Source organism: Megalobrama amblycephala, unplaced genomic scaffold (genome assembly GCF_018812025.1).
Source record: "Megalobrama amblycephala isolate DHTTF-2021 unplaced genomic scaffold, ASM1881202v1 scaffold450, whole genome shotgun sequence".
Taxonomy (NCBI): Eukaryota; Metazoa; Chordata; class Actinopteri; order Cypriniformes; family Xenocyprididae; genus Megalobrama; species Megalobrama amblycephala.
In genome coordinates, this window is record NW_025953385.1 from 160255 (window position 1) to 180666 (window position 20412).

The 20412-nt window shown below is 43.9% G+C and overlaps 2 protein-coding genes across 2 annotated transcripts; both read left to right on the top strand.

Moving 5' to 3' along the window:
* The first annotated feature begins 2001 nt into the window (after positions 1-2001).
* LOC125261648 (C-type lectin domain family 10 member A-like) lies at positions 2002-3271 on the top strand. Its single transcript, XM_048180202.1, has 4 exons — positions 2002-2227; positions 2546-2911; positions 2994-3103; positions 3224-3271. Exons 1-4 carry the CDS (start codon positions 2119-2121, stop codon positions 3269-3271), a joined length of 633 nt encoding a protein of 210 aa, XP_048036159.1. The 5' UTR covers positions 2002-2118.
* Positions 3272-7528: 4257 nt separating this feature from the next.
* On the top strand, positions 7529-17304 carry LOC125261649 (CD209 antigen-like). Its single transcript, XM_048180203.1, has 5 exons — positions 7529-7755; positions 8073-8438; positions 8521-8630; positions 16752-16855; positions 16985-17304. Exons 1-5 carry the CDS (start codon positions 7647-7649, stop codon positions 17118-17120), a joined length of 825 nt encoding a protein of 274 aa, XP_048036160.1. The 5' UTR covers positions 7529-7646; the 3' UTR covers positions 17121-17304.
* Positions 17305-20412: the final 3108 nt, after the last annotated feature.

Here is a 20412-nt window from a genome sequence, read left to right on the forward strand (position 1 = left end):
AACTGTAAATGAATGACAGAAATGAAGTCAGCCTGGTTTGTAATAAGAGAGATTTAATGTATTTTATCTTCAGTTGATTTCATCTAAGGCTGTGACTGAAGTCAGTTGTAGTTCTTGTGTTTCTCTTTTCCTTCAGTGATTCTGCTCGTTATCATCAGGTGTCTTCAATAATCAAACAGTCGTCACTTAATTAACCACTTCAGTATCTAATTAACTCAGTGTTACTTTAACACCCAGCTGGTGGTTCCCATATGAACACAGAGCGGTGTTGATTTAACACCAGGGAATTTACTGTGTGTTATAGGCTAAATAACATGTTATAGCCAGATATGACTGTGCTACTGCATCACACATCGCCACAGCTGAGCATCTCTTCAGCAACCCAACATGCAAACTGCCGCATTGAACTGAAAGTAAGTTACAGACGCTCAAATCACACAATCATCTTCATTAAAAGTAATGAGACTAAATGATCTTACCAGTGCTGTTGTCACACCCTCTTCACAGTTTTTGATTTTGAAATTAGCTTTTGATCAATAAAAGCTCATATCTGTTGCTTCCGGTGACGTGAACTATATTAAATCTGCATATAGCATGGGAATTGAAGATCAGATTTATAGTTGTTTTGCGGAGACACATTTATGAGGGCAAGTGTAAATGGAATCGCTTTGATAAATCGGATATCTATCCGATCAGAGGAAACGAATGAAGTGACCAGGTGTAAAAAGGCCCATAGTGTTGTAATCCACATGTACCAGATGTGGGCCACACTATGTTGCTGTTTGGGTTTGGAGGGAAATGTGTATTTGTGTTTAACCCAGCACATCAATCTGAGGTTCATCACCTCGTAGTAACACTGAGCACAAATAATACTCAACAGAAAGTTCAGAATGGACTTGGTACGTAACAAGTTTATTTTCAATGCATCTCTTTACGTTTTTTGAAAACAAAAAGAGTGTATTATATAAAAGATTAATTAATGTTTGCAATAATTGTGTAAATTCAAGAATTATTGTACTGATATTCACCAGTATTTAAAGAAAGTTGCACAATGAGCTGTGCTGTTTGTCACTATGCAAGAAAAAACTGCTCTAAAATCAATTTTCACAGAAACAAAATATATTAAAAGGTATACAGTTGAGTTTGGACCCTGTCTGAAATAAAGTTTCAGTGAAATTAAGGAGGGAAAAGTCCTTGCACCCAATATGTTTGACAGTGGTCACATTTTTTATGAAGATATACAGTGCATTAAAATTTAAATTCTTGTCAGCGATATGTAAATTTAGGGGAGGTTATTAAATCCTGCATCCGTACTCCTAAAGTCCACAGCTCAACTGAAGAGACGCAGACGTCATAATGGAACTGGATGTTGACTGTGAGACCTGCAGCAAATGCAATGAGAGGGCATTGGACAGAGATGACGATATTTATGCTATAATAAGGAGCCAAAATTCAGCCTGTCTGTGGGTGTGTCTAATATATTTTTTTCCCACAATTTGTATACAAATTCTAATTCAAAATGTCTGATCATGAAGGTTCTGTTGGGGAAAATAACTTAGTTTTCAGTCAGTGATGGGGCTAGGCCATTAGTTTTATTTTTGATGGTATAAAGCATCACTTGATTGCTCTTTTTAATGGTCTTCTTTTTAATAAACTATGTGAAACTATGTTCCATAAACACTATTACAAAGACCACAAACTAGCATAAAAACCAAAAAACAAGTCCAACTGACAAACTTAAAAAACCCTGATCACCATAATGGTAGCCAAACATATTTCGATAAACATCTAATCCTGTTAATTCTCAAATAAAAAAATAAATAAAGCCAGTCTGGTTTGTAATAAGTGAGATTAAATGTATTTTCAGTTGATTTCATCTAAGGCTGTGGCTGAAGTCAGTTTTAGTTCTTGTTCTTGTTCCTTCAGTGATTCTGCTCGTTATCATCAATAGAGTTTCAGAGAGTTTTTTTTTTTTTTTTTTTTTTGTGGAAATGAAAGTATTTTTCTCTGTGTTTAAACGAATAAAGTCACTTCCTGGTCAGCACTTTTAAAAGAAACCATGCCATTCAACCACAGAGCTCATCTGTGAACACTTGCTGTCAGACATAAGAGAGAAAAATGGAATTAGAGGACATTTATGAAAATGTTGAAAACGATGATACTGAGGATACAACTAAACCTCGAACACTGAATCACAGCCAGGATGAAGGAAAAGATCAAAAGTGCAGTAAGTAGAAAGTTTCATTTGAAGCAGAAATGGTGTCATCGGTTTGAGGAACAAAGAAATAATACTTGTAATATCAGTCTTTTTTCAAAGAACAATGTGTCAATGCTTTTTTTTCTGCTTTTTTATTTGTATTAACATTAATTATTTTTTAACTTTTTAACATAATTATGTTCCCTATCATTATCAAGGAATAAACATTTTTGTTAAAAAGGCCTGTGTATTATCTAAAGAAAAAACCTGGTTTGGAGCCTTTATATCTAATAATATTAAGTGAATTGTTATTAATTGATATCTGTGTGTTTTTGTCCTGTTTGTCAGGAGGAAGCAGACGTTTGGTGTTGATGACAGTGTGTCTCGGGATCGTTTGTGCTCTTCTGCTGGTCTCCATCATATCGCAGCACATCTCCAACAGAGCAGAGAGAGAATCTCTGTTCAAGAGTAACAAGAACACAGCTGAAGAGTTCAATCAGACCATCAACAGCTTACAGGACAATTACACTGAACTAATGACTGAAAAACACCAACTGAAGAACAACTTCAACTCTTTGAGTCAGAAAAAACTGGAGCTGGAGACCAGAGTCAATGATCTTATGGCTGAGAAAAACCAGTTACAGAGAAACATTGATTCTTTGAGTCAGAATAAACTAGAGTTAGAGAATGAACTAAGGAAGTTATCTGAGCAAGGTTTGCAAATTTTGAGTTGTACATAGAAGCATTTTACAAATAATAAATAATAGCCTAATTGTATTTGTTTGTTTATTGAAAGCAATTGGCTGTCTTGTTGTGTCCAATGAGGAGAAGAGCTGGTCTGACAGCAGGAAGTACTGCAGGGATCGTGGTGGTGATCTGGTCATTATCAAGAGTGAAAAGAAGCAGGTGAGTTCAGTGGAAAACGTACTCGGTTACGTACGTAACCTCGGTTCCCTGAGATACGGGAACGAGTACTGCGTATGGGAAAAGCTCCTTTTTCCTCCTTGCTGAAGCCTTTTTCAATAGCGCAGTGAAACTGCACGTCTATTGGCTCAAAGGAATGGAACTCTTTGAACCAATGACGGCGCGGCGTAGTCGCGCGAGCCAATGGCGAAACAGCGCGCCAACAAGCCCGCCAATACGGGCGTGGCTTATGGCTCTATAAGCCGGTGTTTTCACCATGGATTCAGTTTAACTCGACTGAAGCGACGATACTGAGCCGCAGTGTTGGAGCACGGCATAATACGCAGTACTCGTTCCCGTATCTCAGGGAACCGAGGTTACGTACGTAACCGAGTACGTTCCCTTTCGATACTCTCACTCATACTGCGTATGGGGAACGAATTCAATCACGCCGTGCAGCGATGCGCTTAACCGATGCTAGCGCGAGTAGCAGAGCGGTTTTGAGCGTTAAGGGCCGAAGGTCAGCTGACTGCATTGGCTCAAAGGGCGGACCCTTGAGGGCTGCAAGGACAGTGGAAAGGTCCCAATAGGGAACGGTAAGTGGTCTAGGGGGGTTAAGACGCCTAGCACCTCTTAGGAAACGGACAATAAGGCCGTTTCTGCCCACCGTCTGGCCAGCAATAGGGGCGTGGAACGCTCCAATGGCTGCAACGTAGACCTTGAGCGTGGAAGGGGTGAGACCACTATCCAGCCGCTCCTGGAGGAAAGACAGTATCTGGGATACGTCACTCTCCACAGGGTCGACGCTGCGCATTGAGCACCAGTCAACGAAGACCGACCATTTCTGGGCGTAGAGACGCCTGGTGGACGGCGCTCTAGCCTGAGAAATGGTGTGCAAAATGTTCCCGGGGAGGCTTATCGGCTCCCATCGAGGGACCATAGGTGCAGAGCCCACAGTTGGGGCTGGGATGGCCAGATCATCCCGTTCGCCTGAGAGAGGAGGTCTCTTCTCAGGGGGATTGGCCATGGGTCTCTTGTGGAGAGCCTGAACAGCTCTGAGGACCAGGTTTGGGTCTTCCAGAGTGGGGCCACCAGTAGGACTCTGTGTTTGTCTTCCCTGATTCGTCTGATCACGTAAGGGATCATTGCGATTGGGGGAAAAGCGTAAAGGAGGAGCCTGGGCCAGGCTTGGGCCAGGGCATCCGTCTCTTTCGAGAAGAAGGTTGGGCAGTGAGAGCTGTCTTCTGAGGCGAAGAGGTCGACCTCTGCCTTCCCGAAGATTTCCCATATCTTCCGTACCGTTTGGGGGTGAAACATCCACTCGTCTGAGGGCACATTGCTCCGTGACAGCATGTCTGCCCCAAGGTTTGATTTGCCAGGTATGTGCGTCGCTCTGAGCGACCGCAGCCTGGGCGCTGCCCATTCGAGGAGGCTCTTTGTCAGGGCACAAAGGCGGCTGGACGAAAGGCCTCCCTGGTGGTTTATATAAGACACGACCGTCATGCTGTCCAACTGGACCAGGACGTGGTGTCCTTTCAGGAATGTCTGGAACGTGGCCAGGGCATGTTCTACTGCCAGCATCTCGAGGCAGTTGATGTGCAGATGGCTCAGCTCGTGGGTCCACGAGCCGAAGGCCGGTCTGCCCTCGAAAACGGCTACCCAACCCGTGTTGGAGGCGTCCGTCGAGAGCACCTTCCTTCTTGATACCGCCTGAAGGGGGACTCCACGCTTGAACCAGCTGGGGTTCGTCCAAGGTCTCAGAGCTGTAACACAGGCCTGATTGACCTTGATTAAGAAGCGGCCGTGCCGCCAAGCATGAAGTGGAACCCTGAGTTTCAGCCAGTGTTGCAGAGGCCACATACGTAGGAGGCCGAGCTGCAGTACCAGGGAGGCGGAAGCCATCAGCCCTAGCATCCTCTGGAAAGTCTTCAGAGGGTAACGGCGTTGTTCCTGACTGATGCCGAGAGCTTCTGAATCATCAGAGCGTGCTCTGGGGAGACTACAGCCCTCATGTGGACTGAGTCGAAGACTGCGCCCAGGAACGTGATACGTTGGCTGGGGAGCAGTGAGCTCTTGGCAAAGTTGACCCTGAGTCCCAGGCACTGAAGGTGGCTGAGGAGCACGGATCTGTGGTGTTCTAGCTCGGTACGAGACTGGGCCAGTACGAGCCAGTCGTCGAGGTAATTCAAAACTCGGATCCCCATCTTTCTTAGAGGGAGAAGCGCCGAGTCCATGCACTTGGTAAACGTGCGGGGAGCTAGAGACAGCCCAAAGGGCAGGACCTTGTATTGATAGGCCACACCCTCGAAGGCGAATCTCAAGAATCGCCTGTGGCGGGGGGCTATCTGGATGTGAAAGTACGCATCTTTCAGGTCCAGCGAGAAGAACCAGTCCCCTGGGCGGATCTGCGCGAGGATCTGCTTCAACGTTAACATTCTGAACTTCCGTCTCATGAGGGAGAGGTTCAGAAGTCTGAGGTCTAAGATGGGTCTGAGACCGCCATCTTTCTTGGGGACAACAAAGTAGCGGCTGTAGAAGCCGACTCGCTCTCTGCAGGGGGAACAATTTCTATGGCTCCCTTCTGTAACAGAGACGTCACTTCTGTGCGGAGGACATGAGCGTCGTCTGCTTTGACTGAAGTGGTGACCACACCGCTGAAGCGCGGTGGCCTTCAGGCGAACTGCAGGGAGTAGCCGCTGGATATAGTCCCGATGACCCACTGTGACACTCCGGGGATGGCTTGCCAGGCCTCGACCCGTGTGACCAGGGGCTGAATAGCGTCCGGTGACAGACCGCTGTGCAGGGGTCTTTGCACCGTCGTTATAAGATGAGGAAATTTGCTCTCTTTTTGGTAATTTAAAAATATTAAATCATCTTCATTAAAAGTAATGAGACTAAATGATCTTACCAGTGCTGTTGTCACACCCTCTTCACAGTCTTTGATTTTGAAATTAGCTTTTGATCAATAAAAGCTCATATCTGTTGCTTCCGGTGACGTGAACTATATTAAATCTGCATATAGCACGGGAATTGAAGATCAGATTTATAGTTGTTTTGCGGAGACACATTTATGAGGGCAAGTGTAAATGGAATCGCTTTGATAAATCGGATATCTATCCGATCAGAGGAAACGAATGAAGTGACCAGGTGTAAAAAGGCCCATAGTGTTGTAATCCACATGTACCAGATGTGGGCCACACTATGTTGCTGTTTGGGTTTGGAGGGAAATGTGTATTTGTGTTTAACCCAGCACATCAATCTGAGGTTCATCACCTGTAGTAACACTGAGCACAAATAATACTCAACAGAAAGTTCAGAATGGACTTGGTACGTAACAAGTTTATTTTCAATGCATCTCTTTACGTTTTTTGAAAACAAAAAGAGTGTATTATATAAAAGATTAATTAATGTTTGCAATAATTGTGTAAATTCAAGAATTATTGTACTGATATTCACCAGTATTTAAAGAAAGTTGCACAATGAGCTGTGCTGTTTGTCACTATGCAAGAAAAAACTGCTCTAAAATCAATTTTCACAGAAACAAAATATATTAAAAGGTATACAGTTGAGTTTGGACCCTGTCTGAAATAAAGTTTCAGTGAAATTAAGGAGGGAAAAGTCCTTGCACCCAATATGTTTGACAGTGGTCACATTTTTTATGAAGATATACAGTGCATTAAAATTTAAATTCTTGTCAGCGATATGTAAATTTAGGGGAGGTTATTAAATCCTGCATCTGTACTCCTAAAGTCCACAGCTCAACTGAAGAGACGCAGACGTCATAATGGAACTGGATGTTGACTGTGAGACCTGCAGCAAATGCAATGAGAGGGCATTGGACAGAGATGACGATATTTATGCTATAATAAGGAGCCAAAATTCAGCCTGTCTGTGGGTGTGTCTAATATATTTTTTTCCCACAATTTGTATACAAATTCTAATTCAAAATGTCTGATCATGAAGGTTCTGTTGGGGAAAATAACTTAGTTTTCAGTCAGTGATGGGGCTAGGCCATTAGTTTTATTTTTGATGGTATAAAGCATCACTTGATTGCTCTTTTTAATGGTCTTCTTTTTAATAAACTATGTGAAACTATGTTCCATAAACACTATTACAAAGACCACAAACTAGCATAAAAACCAAAAAACAAGTCCAACTGACAAACTTAAAAAACCCTGATCACCATAATGGTAGCCAAACATATTTCGATAAACATCTAATCCTGTTAATTCTCAAATAAAAAAATAAATAAAGCCAGTCTGGTTTGTAATAAGTGAGATTAAATGTATTTTCAGTTGATTTCATCTAAGGCTGTGGCTGAAGTCAGTTTTAGTTCTTGTTCTTGTTCCTTCAGTGATTCTGCTCGTTATCATCAATAGAGTTTCAGAGAGTTTTTTTTTTTTTTTTTTTTTTGTGGAAATGAAAGTATTTTTCTCTGTGTTTAAACGAATAAAGTCACTTCCTGGTCAGCACTTTTAAAAGAAACCATGCCATTCAACCACAGAGCTCATCTGTGAACACTTGCTGTCAGACATAAGAGAGAAAAATGGAATTAGAGGACATTTATGAAAATGTTGAAAACGATGATACTGAGGATACAACTAAACCTCGAACACTGAATCACAGCCAGGATGAAGGAAAAGATCAAAAGTGCAGTAAGTAGAAAGTTTCATTTGAAGCAGAAATGGTGTCATCGGTTTGAGGAACAAAGAAATAATACTTGTAATATCAGTCTTTTTTCAAAGAACAATGTGTCAATGCTTTTTTTTCTGCTTTTTTATTTGTATTAACATTAATTATTTTTTAACTTTTTAACATAATTATGTTCCTATCATTATCAAGGAATAAACATTTTTGTTAAAAAGGCCTGTGTATTATCTAAAGAAAAAACCTGGTTTGGAGCCTTTATATCTAATAATATTAAGTGAATTGTTATTAATTGATATCTGTGTGTTTTTGTCCTGTTTGTCAGGAGGAAGCAGACGTTTGGTGTTGATGACAGTGTGTCTCGGGATCGTTTGTGCTCTTCTGCTGGTCTCCATCATATCGCAGCACATCTCCAACAGAGCAGAGAGAGAATCTCTGTTCAAGAGTAACAAGAACACAGCTGAAGAGTTCAATCAGACCATCAACAGCTTACAGGACAATTACACTGAACTAATGACTGAAAAACACCAACTGAAGAACAACTTCAACTCTTTGAGTCAGAAAAAACTGGAGCTGGAGACCAGAGTCAATGATCTTATGGCTGAGAAAAACCAGTTACAGAGAAACATTGATTCTTTGAGTCAGAATAAACTAGAGTTAGAGAATGAACTAAGGAAGTTATCTGAGCAAGGTTTGCAAATTTTGAGTTGTACATAGAAGCATTTTACAAATAATAAATAATAGCCTAATTGTATTTGTTTGTTTATTGAAAGCAATTGGCTGTCTTGTTGTGTCCAATGAGGAGAAGAGCTGGTCTGACAGCAGGAAGTACTGCAGGGATCGTGGTGGTGATCTGGTCATTATCAAGAGTGAAAAGAAGCAGGTGAGTTCAGTGGAAAACGTACTCGGTTACGTACGTAACCTCGGTTCCCTGAGATACGGGAACGAGTACTGCGTATGGGAAAAGCTCCTTTTTCCTCCTTGCTGAAGCCTTTTTCAATAGCGCAGTGAAACTGCACGTCTATTGGCTCAAAGGAATGGAACTCTTTGAACCAATGACGGCGCGGCGTAGTCGCGCGAGCCAATGGCGAAACAGCGCGCCAACAAGCCCGCCAATACGGGCGTGGCTTATGGCTCTATAAGCCGGTGTTTTCACCATGGATTCAGTTTAACTCGACTGAAGCGACGATACTGAGCCGCAGTGTTGGAGCACGGCATAATACGCAGTACTCGTTCCCGTATCTCAGGGAACCGAGGTTACGTACGTAACCGAGTACGTTCCCTTTCGATACTCTCACTCATACTGCGTATGGGGAACGAATTCAATCACGCCGTGCAGCGATGCGCTTAACCGATGCTAGCGCGAGTAGCAGAGCGGTTTTGAGCGTTAAGGGCCGAAGGTCAGCTGACTGCATTGGCTCAAAGGGCGGACCCTTGAGGGCTGCAAGGACAGTGGAAAGGTCCCAATAGGGAACGGTAAGTGGTCTAGGGGGGTTAAGACGCCTAGCACCTCTTAGGAAACGGACAATAAGGCCGTTTCTGCCCACCGTCTGGCCAGCAATAGGGGCGTGGAACGCTCCAATGGCTGCAACGTAGACCTTGAGCGTGGAAGGGGTGAGACCACTATCCAGCCGCTCCTGGAGGAAAGACAGTATCTGGGATACGTCACTCTCCACAGGGTCGACGCTGCGCATTGAGCACCAGTCAACGAAGACCGACCATTTCTGGGCGTAGAGACGCCTGGTGGACGGCGCTCTAGCCTGAGAAATGGTGTGCAAAATGTTCCCGGGGAGGCTTATCGGCTCCCATCGAGGGACCATAGGTGCAGAGCCCACAGTTGGGGCTGGGATGGCCAGATCATCCCGTTCGCCTGAGAGAGGAGGTCTCTTCTCAGGGGGATTGGCCATGGGTCTCTTGTGGAGAGCCTGAACAGCTCTGAGGACCAGGTTTGGGTCTTCCAGAGTGGGGCCACCAGTAGGACTCTGTGTTTGTCTTCCCTGATTCGTCTGATCACGTAAGGGATCATTGCGATTGGGGGAAAAGCGTAAAGGAGGAGCCTGGGCCAGGCTTGGGCCAGGGCATCCGTCTCTTTCGAGAAGAAGGTTGGGCAGTGAGAGCTGTCTTCTGAGGCGAAGAGGTCGACCTCTGCCTTCCCGAAGATTTCCCATATCTTCCGTACCGTTTGGGGGTGAAACATCCACTCGTCTGAGGGCACATTGCTCCGTGACAGCATGTCTGCCCCAAGGTTTGATTTGCCAGGTATGTGCGTCGCTCTGAGCGACCGCAGCCTGGGCGCTGCCCATTCGAGGAGGCTCTTTGTCAGGGCACAAAGGCGGCTGGACGAAAGGCCTCCCTGGTGGTTTATATAAGACACGACCGTCATGCTGTCCAACTGGACCAGGACGTGGTGTCCTTTCAGGAATGTCTGGAACGTGGCCAGGGCATGTTCTACTGCCAGCATCTCGAGGCAGTTGATGTGCAGATGGCTCAGCTCGTGGGTCCACGAGCCGAAGGCCGGTCTGCCCTCGAAAACGGCTACCCAACCCGTGTTGGAGGCGTCCGTCGAGAGCACCTTCCTTCTTGATACCGCCTGAAGGGGGACTCCACGCTTGAACCAGCTGGGGTTCGTCCAAGGTCTCAGAGCTGTAACACAGGCCTGATTGACCTTGATTAAGAAGCGGCCGTGCCGCCAAGCATGAAGTGGAACCCTGAGTTTCAGCCAGTGTTGCAGAGGCCACATACGTAGGAGGCCGAGCTGCAGTACCAGGGAGGCGGAAGCCATCAGCCCTAGCATCCTCTGGAAAGTCTTCAGAGGGTAACGGCGTTGTTCCTGACTGATGCCGAGAGCTTCTGAATCATCAGAGCGTGCTCTGGGGAGACTACAGCCCTCATGTGGACTGAGTCGAAGACTGCGCCCAGGAACGTGATACGTTGGCTGGGGAGCAGTGAGCTCTTGGCAAAGTTGACCCTGAGTCCCAGGCACTGAAGGTGGCTGAGGAGCACGGATCTGTGGTGTTCTAGCTCGGTACGAGACTGGGCCAGTACGAGCCAGTCGTCGAGGTAATTCAAAACTCGGATCCCCATCTTTCTTAGAGGGAGAAGCGCCGAGTCCATGCACTTGGTAAACGTGCGGGGAGCTAGAGACAGCCCAAAGGGCAGGACCTTGTATTGATAGGCCACACCCTCGAAGGCGAATCTCAAGAATCGCCTGTGGCGGGGGGCTATCTGGATGTGAAAGTACGCATCTTTCAGGTCCAGCGAGAAGAACCAGTCCCCTGGGCGGATCTGCGCGAGGATCTGCTTCAACGTTAACATTCTGAACTTCCGTCTCATGAGGGAGAGGTTCAGAAGTCTGAGGTCTAAGATGGGTCTGAGACCGCCATCTTTCTTGGGGACAACAAAGTAGCGGCTGTAGAAGCCGACTCGCTCTCTGCAGGGGGAACAATTTCTATGGCTCCCTTCTGTAACAGAGACGTCACTTCTGTGCGGAGGACATGAGCGTCGTCTGCTTTGACTGAAGTGGTGACCACACCGCTGAAGCGCGGTGGCCTTCAGGCGAACTGCAGGGAGTAGCCGCTGGATATAGTCCCGATGACCCACTGTGACACTCCGGGGATGGCTTGCCAGGCCTCGACCCGTGTGACCAGGGGCTGAATAGCGTCCGGTGACAGACCGCTGTGCAGGGGTCTTTGCACCGTCGTTATAAGATGAGGAAATTTGCTCTCTTTTTGGTAATTTAAAAATATTGGGTTCGCCATTAGAACGGCGGTTTGTGTGGGCGCAGTCGTTGTGGGCCCAGGGCACATAACCCGATGAATTCCAGCACCCGGAGCTAAGCGAGGTGGCAGGGAATGCAAGCGAGAGAGCTTTTGGGGCGGTCCGGCCGTGGCGAGACCTGACCCCATCCTCTTTCTTCCTGCTGGATCAGGAAGACGCCGGAGGCGTTGGGTCCAGCACTATCTTAGGGCGGGGACCCTGGCGTCTCGGGAGCGTGGAGCGTTTCGCAGGGCGGGCCCGCAGGCGTTGCTCCTTAGGTGGCGCTGCTTGTGATGCGGAAGGGGCAGGCTTGCTCTGAGGCTGGGTCGGCGCAGGCCGACTTACAGAGGATGAAGAGCTGGAGCGCTTTGGCAAGAAATGTCGCATTGCCTAGGACGATTTCTGCGCGGCCGAGAAGCGCTCGGTGAACCCTTCCACGGCTGACCCGAAGAGACCTGAGGGCGAGACAGGGGCATCCAAGAAGGCCATCTTGTCTGCATCCTTAGTCTCTGTGAGGTTAAGCCAGAGATGGCGCTTCAACACAACCAAGTTGGCCATGGTCCTTCCTATGGCCTGGGCCGTGGTCTTCGTGGCGCGCAGGGCCAGGACAGTGGCGCTGCGCAGGTCACGGAAGGCCGGTGCGTCGATTCCAGACTCGTCCAGGGTATGGAGGAGTTTGGCCTGGAAGACTTGAAGGATGGCCATCGAGTGGAGCGCTGATGCAGCTTGCCCTGCTGAGGAGTACGCTCGGCCGACAATGGCGGAGGTCGTACGGCAGGGTTTAGAAGGAAGGGCCCTCTTGCTCTTCCAGCCCACGGCCGCGGGTGGGCAGAGGTGAGCGGCCACGGCTTCGTCTAGCGGCGGCATCTGCTCATAGCCCTTCTCACGTGAGCCGTCAACCGAGGTGAGAGCCGCGGGTGAAGAAGTGCGAAGGCGGGCCAAGACTTTGTGAGCTCTGCGTGGACCTCGGGGAAGAAGGGCGCAGATCGCTGGCGAGGGGTCTGGCGGGGCCCCGGCAGAAACCACTCATCCAGCCTACTGCGAGTCGGCTCCTCTGGTGTGGCCCATTCCAGGTCGAGCTCCTCGACGGCCTTAGAAAGGATGCGGATTAACTCGGTGTCCGTTCCTGGCCTGGAGTCAATGGGCTCTAGTGACGGCAGGGGGGCGGGCTCCTCGTCGCCGACCCACTCCTCCGCTTCGGATGCCGCGAGCGACATGGAGTCGTCGGGCTGCTCATCCTCCGAGCCGCCGAAGGAGATGAGGTCACTCGCTTCCGCTGAGGGACGCTGCTCCGGGCGTGCAAAGAGGACAGGGGACGGCTCTCTCACAGGAGAGGGAGAGGTCGGCGGGCGCTGGGCCGGCGTAAGCTCTCCCAACTCCGAGCACTGAACTCCTCTGCCTCGCTGTCTCTTCCTTGCCGGCTCGCGGGAGGAAGAAGACGGGAAGGCGCGGGAGGCGGAGCCGCTTTCCGTGAAGAAAGCGATCCGAGCGTGGAGAGAAGCGAGACTCATGCACTCGCAGTGCGGGCATGAAGTCTCGGTGAGCGCGGCGTCTGCGTAGGGCTTGTCCAGACATCCGACGCACTCACCATGGTCGTCGTCGTCCTGCAGAGGGGCTCTGCAGGTGCCACAGGCGAGGCGCGGCAAACTGAGAAAACGGCCGTGAAAACGGCACTTGGGGGGGCTCTTTTAGAGCGGTATAGACCGCGGAAGGATGCTCTGAACAGCGGCAGAAAACCGCATTGAGGCGCTGTGAAGCGCTCGCCGGATGGCAGCAGAAGACTCGCTGAAAGCGAAACCGGAAGCTCGCGGCGGGCAGCGAGAGCAGCGCTCTGGGCGGCAGTCTGCGGTGGCGCCGGCGGGAGCAGGCGGCGGAATTCAGCTGTCCTCTGCGGGGCCTCTTCAACGGCGGAGAGAGCTCGTTCCAGCGGCGAAAGGCGATCAGCAGGATCCAGCGAAGCGTAGATCGTCGCTGAAGGAGAGAGAACTGAATCCATGGCGAAAACACCGGCTTATATAGCCATAAGCCACGCCCGTTTTGGCGGGCTTGTTGGCGCGCTGTTTCGCCATTGGCTCACACGACTACGCCGCGCCGTCATTGGTTCAAAGAGTTCCATTCCTTTGAGCCAATAGACGTGCAGTTTCACTGCGCTATTGAAAAAGGCTTCAGCAAGGAGGAAAAAGGAGCTTTTCCCATACGCAGTATGAGTGAGAGTATCGAAAGGGAACAACCAGTTCCAAGAAATTCTGAGCATTTCTCTAAACATAATTTGTCATACTAAAGGCCTTTGCACACTGAGTCCGAAATTTTCGCATGCGTTTTTTCATATTCGTAATCCTAAAAATTCGTCACACACAGAGACCTTGCACGCTGAGTCCAATGCGTATTAATGAATGCGTTGCGAAAATCGCAAAACAATACAAAATGAAGTCTTCAAGCAGTGAGCACGATTTAGTTGTCCTCTCTCTCTTTAAAAGAGGAAATTTGGGTCCATCCAATTTCGAGATTGCATAGAGAGAAAGGAGAGTTTCACCTCATCAAGGAGCTGAGTGATTATCCCGAGCGTTTCAAAGTTTACTTCAGGATGTCAGTGGCTCAGTTTGATACTTTGATACTGGCACAATCTGTCTTTATATTCGGTGTCTTTGTATTCCACACGTTGTTTGTCATTCAGTGCTGCTGTTTTGTGCTGTAGGCAACGTGGATTGTCAGATGGGCATTCGGGATTCTGAATTGTCAAAACGTCTCTCAAAATGCGTGCCACGTATGTGAAAAACGCAGAAAATCGAACCTGATCGAATATTTTTTTGAAGGACGAAAGTTTCGGAGGCAGTGTGCAAACGTGATTGACATAACGTGAGGTCGAATTTATTTTTTAACGTGCGAAAATTTTGCATGCGAATTTCGGACTCAGTGTGCAAAGGCCTTAAAGGGGCTCTATGTAAGATTTTTACTTTAATAAAGCATAAAAATACCCCAATATGTTTGCAGATATTTAGGAAACATGCTAAGTTCACCTGCTTGTTTCTCAGAAAAACAATGCTACAGCCAGATATTCAACTTTGAAAATGTGCGTTCTGTGTTGGAATGTCTGTTTTTGTTTTGGTCTGTGTGAAACCTCGTGCTGCAGTTTATCCAATAGTATTTCAACATCACAGGTTGCCAGTTGGCGGAAAACACCGCGTATTGCAGCCATGGAAACCAGCAAACAAACTGGGTCAGAGAATCAGGCAATAACGTCAGCTGCGCGTTCCCGCTCTCTTCTCTGTCACGGTGAAGTGACACACACCCGCGCAGACGCCTCCTCTCTCTCTCTCGTCTCATTCGCTCCGGTTAAGTAGTGCTTGTATTGCGCATAAATTTAGTCATTCCGCAGGTTTCGCGCTCACACCAAAAGCGCGCGCACTACTGCTCTATATAAGTGAAGCGAACAAGCCACGCTCAGTCTCAGAGACAGAAGTCTTACAGAGTCACACGTACCAAAATAAGCGCCTTCCTGCGCTTAAACTGTCAAATACAAACAAAAGTATGTCAAAACCAGCGGCACAGGCAATCTTGGCAAGTATTCAGATAAACACAGTCAGTTTTGAATCGTTAAATAGCTAAGAAAGTGAACTCATGTTGTGTTTAACAGTATTGGGTCCGTTGATCACTGTTCATAAACTCTTAAAGGGACAGCAGTCCAATATTCCTGCTGCTGTCAACAAAAGACAAAGAAAATCACTTTCTGCTCTTGACTGAATACGTTTTATAACTTTAATGGTAAGAATTATTTACAATAAAGACTACAGAAATTAAGGTAACCAATGCAAAATAACACAATGTGTTATTTTACATTTGATTACTTTAATTTCTGTAGTATTTCTTACCTGAATAAAAACCCAGTTAACCCGAAAAATGTAGTTTCATAGCTCTCTTTATTCTGTTGCATTTATTTGAGCTGTTTATATTTTATTACTGACTTTTACTTGTTTTTTTTTATGAAAATAAAACTCATTGAAGAAAAGTAGATTTTTGTTTGTATATGTTGTCATTTATAGTTCTTAGAAAGAAAATCGGAATTGGCAAAAAATAAGTATCAGCCGATCACACTAACAAAAAATCGGAATCGGCCAAGAAAATTGCAATCGGTGCATCTCTACTAAAAAGCCTCTAATCCATCTAAATATCTCTATGAACAACAGCATATCAAAACAACTCATAAATCAACTCATCAGCTTACAGTGTTAGGGTAAGTCTCCTCAGCTTTCATTGTCAATTGCACTCCCTATTGTTGCTGGCAACCATATGCTGTAAAAGCTGGCAACCCGTGTCTTTGAACGAGGGGGCGGGCCAAACAATATTTTGAATTTGGACTGCAGTACCTATTTTGAACACTGGGTGTCATTATTACATAGAGACCCTTTAACAGCTAATAAGTAATAAACCCAAAATTCACATCTGTCTCAAGATTGCATGGAATGTGTTCAACTTTTGAGGGAGTTTTAGGTTTCTCCTACACTGTAAAAAAATAAATAAATAAATTATATATATAATATATATATATTATTCACTAAACTGAACTTTTTGAGTTATCTTTTCATGCACTGACTCAGTTAAGCTGTATTTACGTAGAATATTAAGTATGTTTACCTTGACAAATTTAATGTTGTTTGAACTTAACTTAATGATGTTATGCACTGTAGATGATGAGATTTGCAAAGCCTTTGCAATTTGACATTGAGGAACATTGTTTTCCACATTTTTTTACGCACTCTTTCACAGATCTGCCCATCTTTACTTCTGAGAGACTCTGCCTCTCTAATCCCTTTTATAGCTAATTATGTTAAAGACCTGATATCAATTAACTTAATTAGTTGCTAGCTGTTCTACCAGCTGGATCTTTTCAAAAATCTCTTGCTTTTTCAGCCATTTGTTGCTCCCGTGCCAACTTTTTTGAGATCTGTGGCAGGCATCAAATTTGAAATGAGCTCATTTAGTGGATAAAAGTGTAAAATTTCTTCATTTAAACATTTGTTATGTTGTCTATGTTCTATTGTGAATAAAATATTGGATCATGTGATTTGAAAGTCTTTTAGTTTTCATTTTATTCAAATTTAAAAAACATCCCAACTTTTCCGGAATTCGGGTTGTAGATAGCGAAGTAAATGTGTGTGTGTGTGTGTGTGTGTGTGTGTGTGTGTGTGTGTGTGTGTGATAAAGAAGAGAAAGAGGAATCACACTTATTCCTGTATTTACTCACACACAGAGGTGCATTTCTTCATTCATCAAAGAGATGGTGTGGATTGGTTTGTCTGACATTGAGAAAGAAGGCAACATGACATGGGTGGATAATTCACCACTGAAACAAGGGTATGTGCTAAAACACACCCATAAAGCCACTGTGTGTTTGTTTTTAAATTATTTTTTCTTCTTATACTTGTATGAGTGAGTAAACATTTTTAGCTCTTCAGGAACTGAATCTGATTGTATGTTATTCAGGTTTTGGGAAAAAAATGAGCCGAATGATGCAGGTGGAAAGGAAGACTGTATTGAACTGAATCCTGGAAAAACTGTCCTGAACAACTGGAATGACATCCCATGCTCAAATAAGAGAAAATGCGTTTGCGAGATTTAGAATTCATTCTTTAATTTTCACACTTTTTAATAATAATTTGATTCTAAAAATACTTTTCACCTTAACATTTTTATTGTGATTTCCATTCTTGGTAAATGTTCCTGTCAGCAAAGCTAATATCTTACAATTGTTATAACTGATTTACTGGTTTCAATTTTTATGTATCTTATTTTTTATATATATATATATATATATATATATATATATATATATATATATATATATATATATATATATATATATATATATATATATATTATGTATCTTCCAGTATATAAAAACGTAGTTTCTTGATTTTCTAGATTTCTCACTGCAGTAATAACAACTGAAGACATCCTGAGAAATGCTTTCTAAAATAGATTTCCTGTGAATTATCTGCTTTTTATGATTTTATCTTTTTATGAAATCATTGTAGTTGCTTCAATTTCTGGTTCCTGTCCTCTTTTTCCTCTTATTTTTTTTATTGTGCTATTCAAAGAGTAAAATATGCATACTTATCTGGGAATAATTTGAGATTTATGCTGCCTTCACATGCTTTCAGAACAGAGGGCAGTGGGCAGAACTATTAAATACTCCGCAATGCCATTGGTACGGTGTCCATTTTAGGACATTCTCAAACCTCAGTCATACAACGAAAAGGCATCATGCCTCAGACTAAGCTACGTCCACACGAAGCCGGAGCTTACCCCAACCGATCTTTTTTTTTTCCCCTCGTCTCAAAAAATATCTGCATCCACATGAAACCACAGAAACGACTCAAAACGATGTAGTATACATGCCAGACCAGTATGTGGCGCTGTAATTCTGCCACAGAGATGCACTTTTTACAGTGCATGAAATCATCATGATCTCACAGTCTGTTTTCTACTGTCACTCCAATGCCACCGTGATGCTGCCATATAAAAATATATTTCATTCCTATCTAGTTAGTTGACATAAATACAATTGTATTTAAAGGACATTTAAAGGCCAATTTTATTTTAGAGTTTTTTTAGTTCATTTCTATGGCTTTTAGATTACAATATGATCATGGGAAAATCTACACTTTGTTTTGACTACATTACATCAAATGTAATACATGCATATACATTCAATAGTATGAGTGTACAGAGTTTCAAAGTGATAATAAAAACCTAGATGTTTTTCTGAATGGAACCATTTACTGTCTAAGAACCATTAAAAAACACACACCTCATCTGTGAACACATACTGTACTGTAAGACTAAGTTAGAGCAAATAACAAAATCAGGAACCTTTTATGTGTGGAGAAATATAACATTGTGTCACTAATGTTTGAGAGGATGAAAATGTTGCATAAAAATCCAATCATTGTTTTATGATTAATATGTCATTGTTTCTGCTTTTAAATGAAATGTTTTAACATGTAATTATTTTTCTGTTTAATTGTTCAGTATGTTTTTGATTGCATATGTTAATGTATAGGATTTCCAGATGTCAAAACATTCACTTTTAAAAACCATATCATAATATTATGGAGTGAAAGTTAATAAATTCTATTTGTGTGTTTTTGTCCTGTTTGGCAGGAAGAAGTATATAGATGTTTGGGTCAACTCTTCCAAGTCTAATGAGAATGGAGTAGGATAATGAACTAAGGAAGAGTTATCTGAACAGGGATTGTTCAAATGGATTTATATTTATAGTTGCACTAATAATAATAATAATAATAAAAATTCTTTGTACTGTATTTATTGAAAGTAAATGGTAGGTTTGTTCATATCCAGTGAGTTGGTCTGAAGAGATCCTCAGCTGCTCATCTGCGGTGATACATGATGCAGTAGTGCTGTCATTTCTGGCTATAACATGTTATTTAGCCTATAACACACTAGTAGGAGTTAAATTTACATATGTGGTTTCAACAACCAGATGCATTTAGACTTGTTCAGTTTTGACTGGAATGTGTCCCAGACCACCTTCCAAAGTGGTTTGAGTGAACAGATTTATATCCGTCTCAAATGCGTTTCGGAGGGCATTCAGACCAGGGGCTTTGCGTATAGGCCCTGAAAGTGCGTACGTCAGTTTCTACGCATAAGTTGAGTTATAAATACAAACATGACGGGAAAATTTGCGCACCTCCACGCAAACTCTGACCCATGCGTACGAACGTTTTAAAGAAAACCACTTTAAATCCAAATTATGAGTACTAATCATAAATACAGTGCACGTTCACAATAACCGTTTAAATAAATAAAAGAATGATTTAAATCACGTTTTCATTTTGATATACACATTTACATTATTATTACACTTTCACTATTGGTGATAAGCACTGAAATTACATTATGCAGTCATTACGGAGAACTTAAACAACCCAGACAGCGACATAGTATGGCCCAGATCCGGCCCACATCTGGTACATGTGGATTATACACGGACCAGATGTGGGCCAGATCTGGGCTGACACTATGTTGCTGTCTGGGAAAAATGATATGAATTTAGATGGTAGATGTGCTACTTTTTTTCACTTTTCCTGTGACACGCTGCTTTAATGACAGAGAGGAGCGCTAGGAGCACAATAATTCCTCTTTAAACTAAACTGCAGATGTTACGACAAAATATTTAAGCGAGAACAACGATCAGTGAAGCACACCTAACTTCGATATTATGGAAGACGCTGCTGGATTGGGTGGTCGAACGGTCCGTTGTCCAGTTTGAAGAGCTCCAATAATAATAGCTTACTGTATAACCACAGCTGCAGGGAGGTGTCTTCAGGAAGGATCTTCAAACAATTACCACTGTATTTGAAGGATATAATTTGAGGAAAATGGTAAGATTTTCATGTTTTCTTTTTAAAATACTTTGTCAGTGATGCGCCGAGTCAGACAATTGTATTTACACTGCAATAAATAAGTAGTCCGATCTGTTTCCACTTAAAATAGCCTATAAACTTCATAAGCGATATGTTCACCTTATCAGTAAAACTGCATAAATTTGACTTGAATTGTTTAAAACTATTAAAATACTATTTGGCCATTGGAAATGAATGAAACAACTCTATTCTAAAACCTTTATCTGAAGTATTTTATACAATTTTGTTTTTATGGATATTTTGATATATTTAATCTAAAACATAAAGAGGATATTAGATGATTTTTATCAGTGTAGTGTATTGCACAAATGGCATTCATAGTCCATTTCTAATATTTTCCATTGTCTTCTACCTTTGACGGTGTTAACCATGGTGTCACGTGGATGGGAACGTGTATGGAAATGATATGCAGATGAGGTTATGCATAGTTAAACTAGGCGTCGTAAGCTCCATATATGGTGATTT

What these genes read in the sequence shown, in the direction of transcription:
- LOC125261648 (XM_048180202.1), top strand. Translation starts at nt 2,119, where the DNA reads ATGGAATTAGAGGACATTTATGAAAATGTTGAAAACGATGATACTGAG. An exon ending in AGGAAAAGATCAAAAGTGCA is followed by an intron (nt 2,228 to 2,545) that starts GTAAGTAGAAAG and finishes CCTGTTTGTCAG; the next exon opens with GAGGAAGCAGACGTTTGGTG. An exon ending in TCAAGAGTGAAAAGAAGCAG is followed by an intron (nt 3,104 to 3,223) that starts GTGAGTTCAGTG and finishes CTTTTTCAATAG; the next exon opens with CGCAGTGAAACTGCACGTCT.
- LOC125261649 (XM_048180203.1), top strand. Translation starts at nt 7,647, where the DNA reads ATGGAATTAGAGGACATTTATGAAAATGTTGAAAACGATGATACTGAG. An exon ending in AGGAAAAGATCAAAAGTGCA is followed by an intron (nt 7,756 to 8,072) that starts GTAAGTAGAAAG and finishes CCTGTTTGTCAG; the next exon opens with GAGGAAGCAGACGTTTGGTG. An exon ending in TCAAGAGTGAAAAGAAGCAG is followed by an intron (nt 8,631 to 16,751) that starts GTGAGTTCAGTG and finishes ACTCACACACAG; the next exon opens with AGGTGCATTTCTTCATTCAT.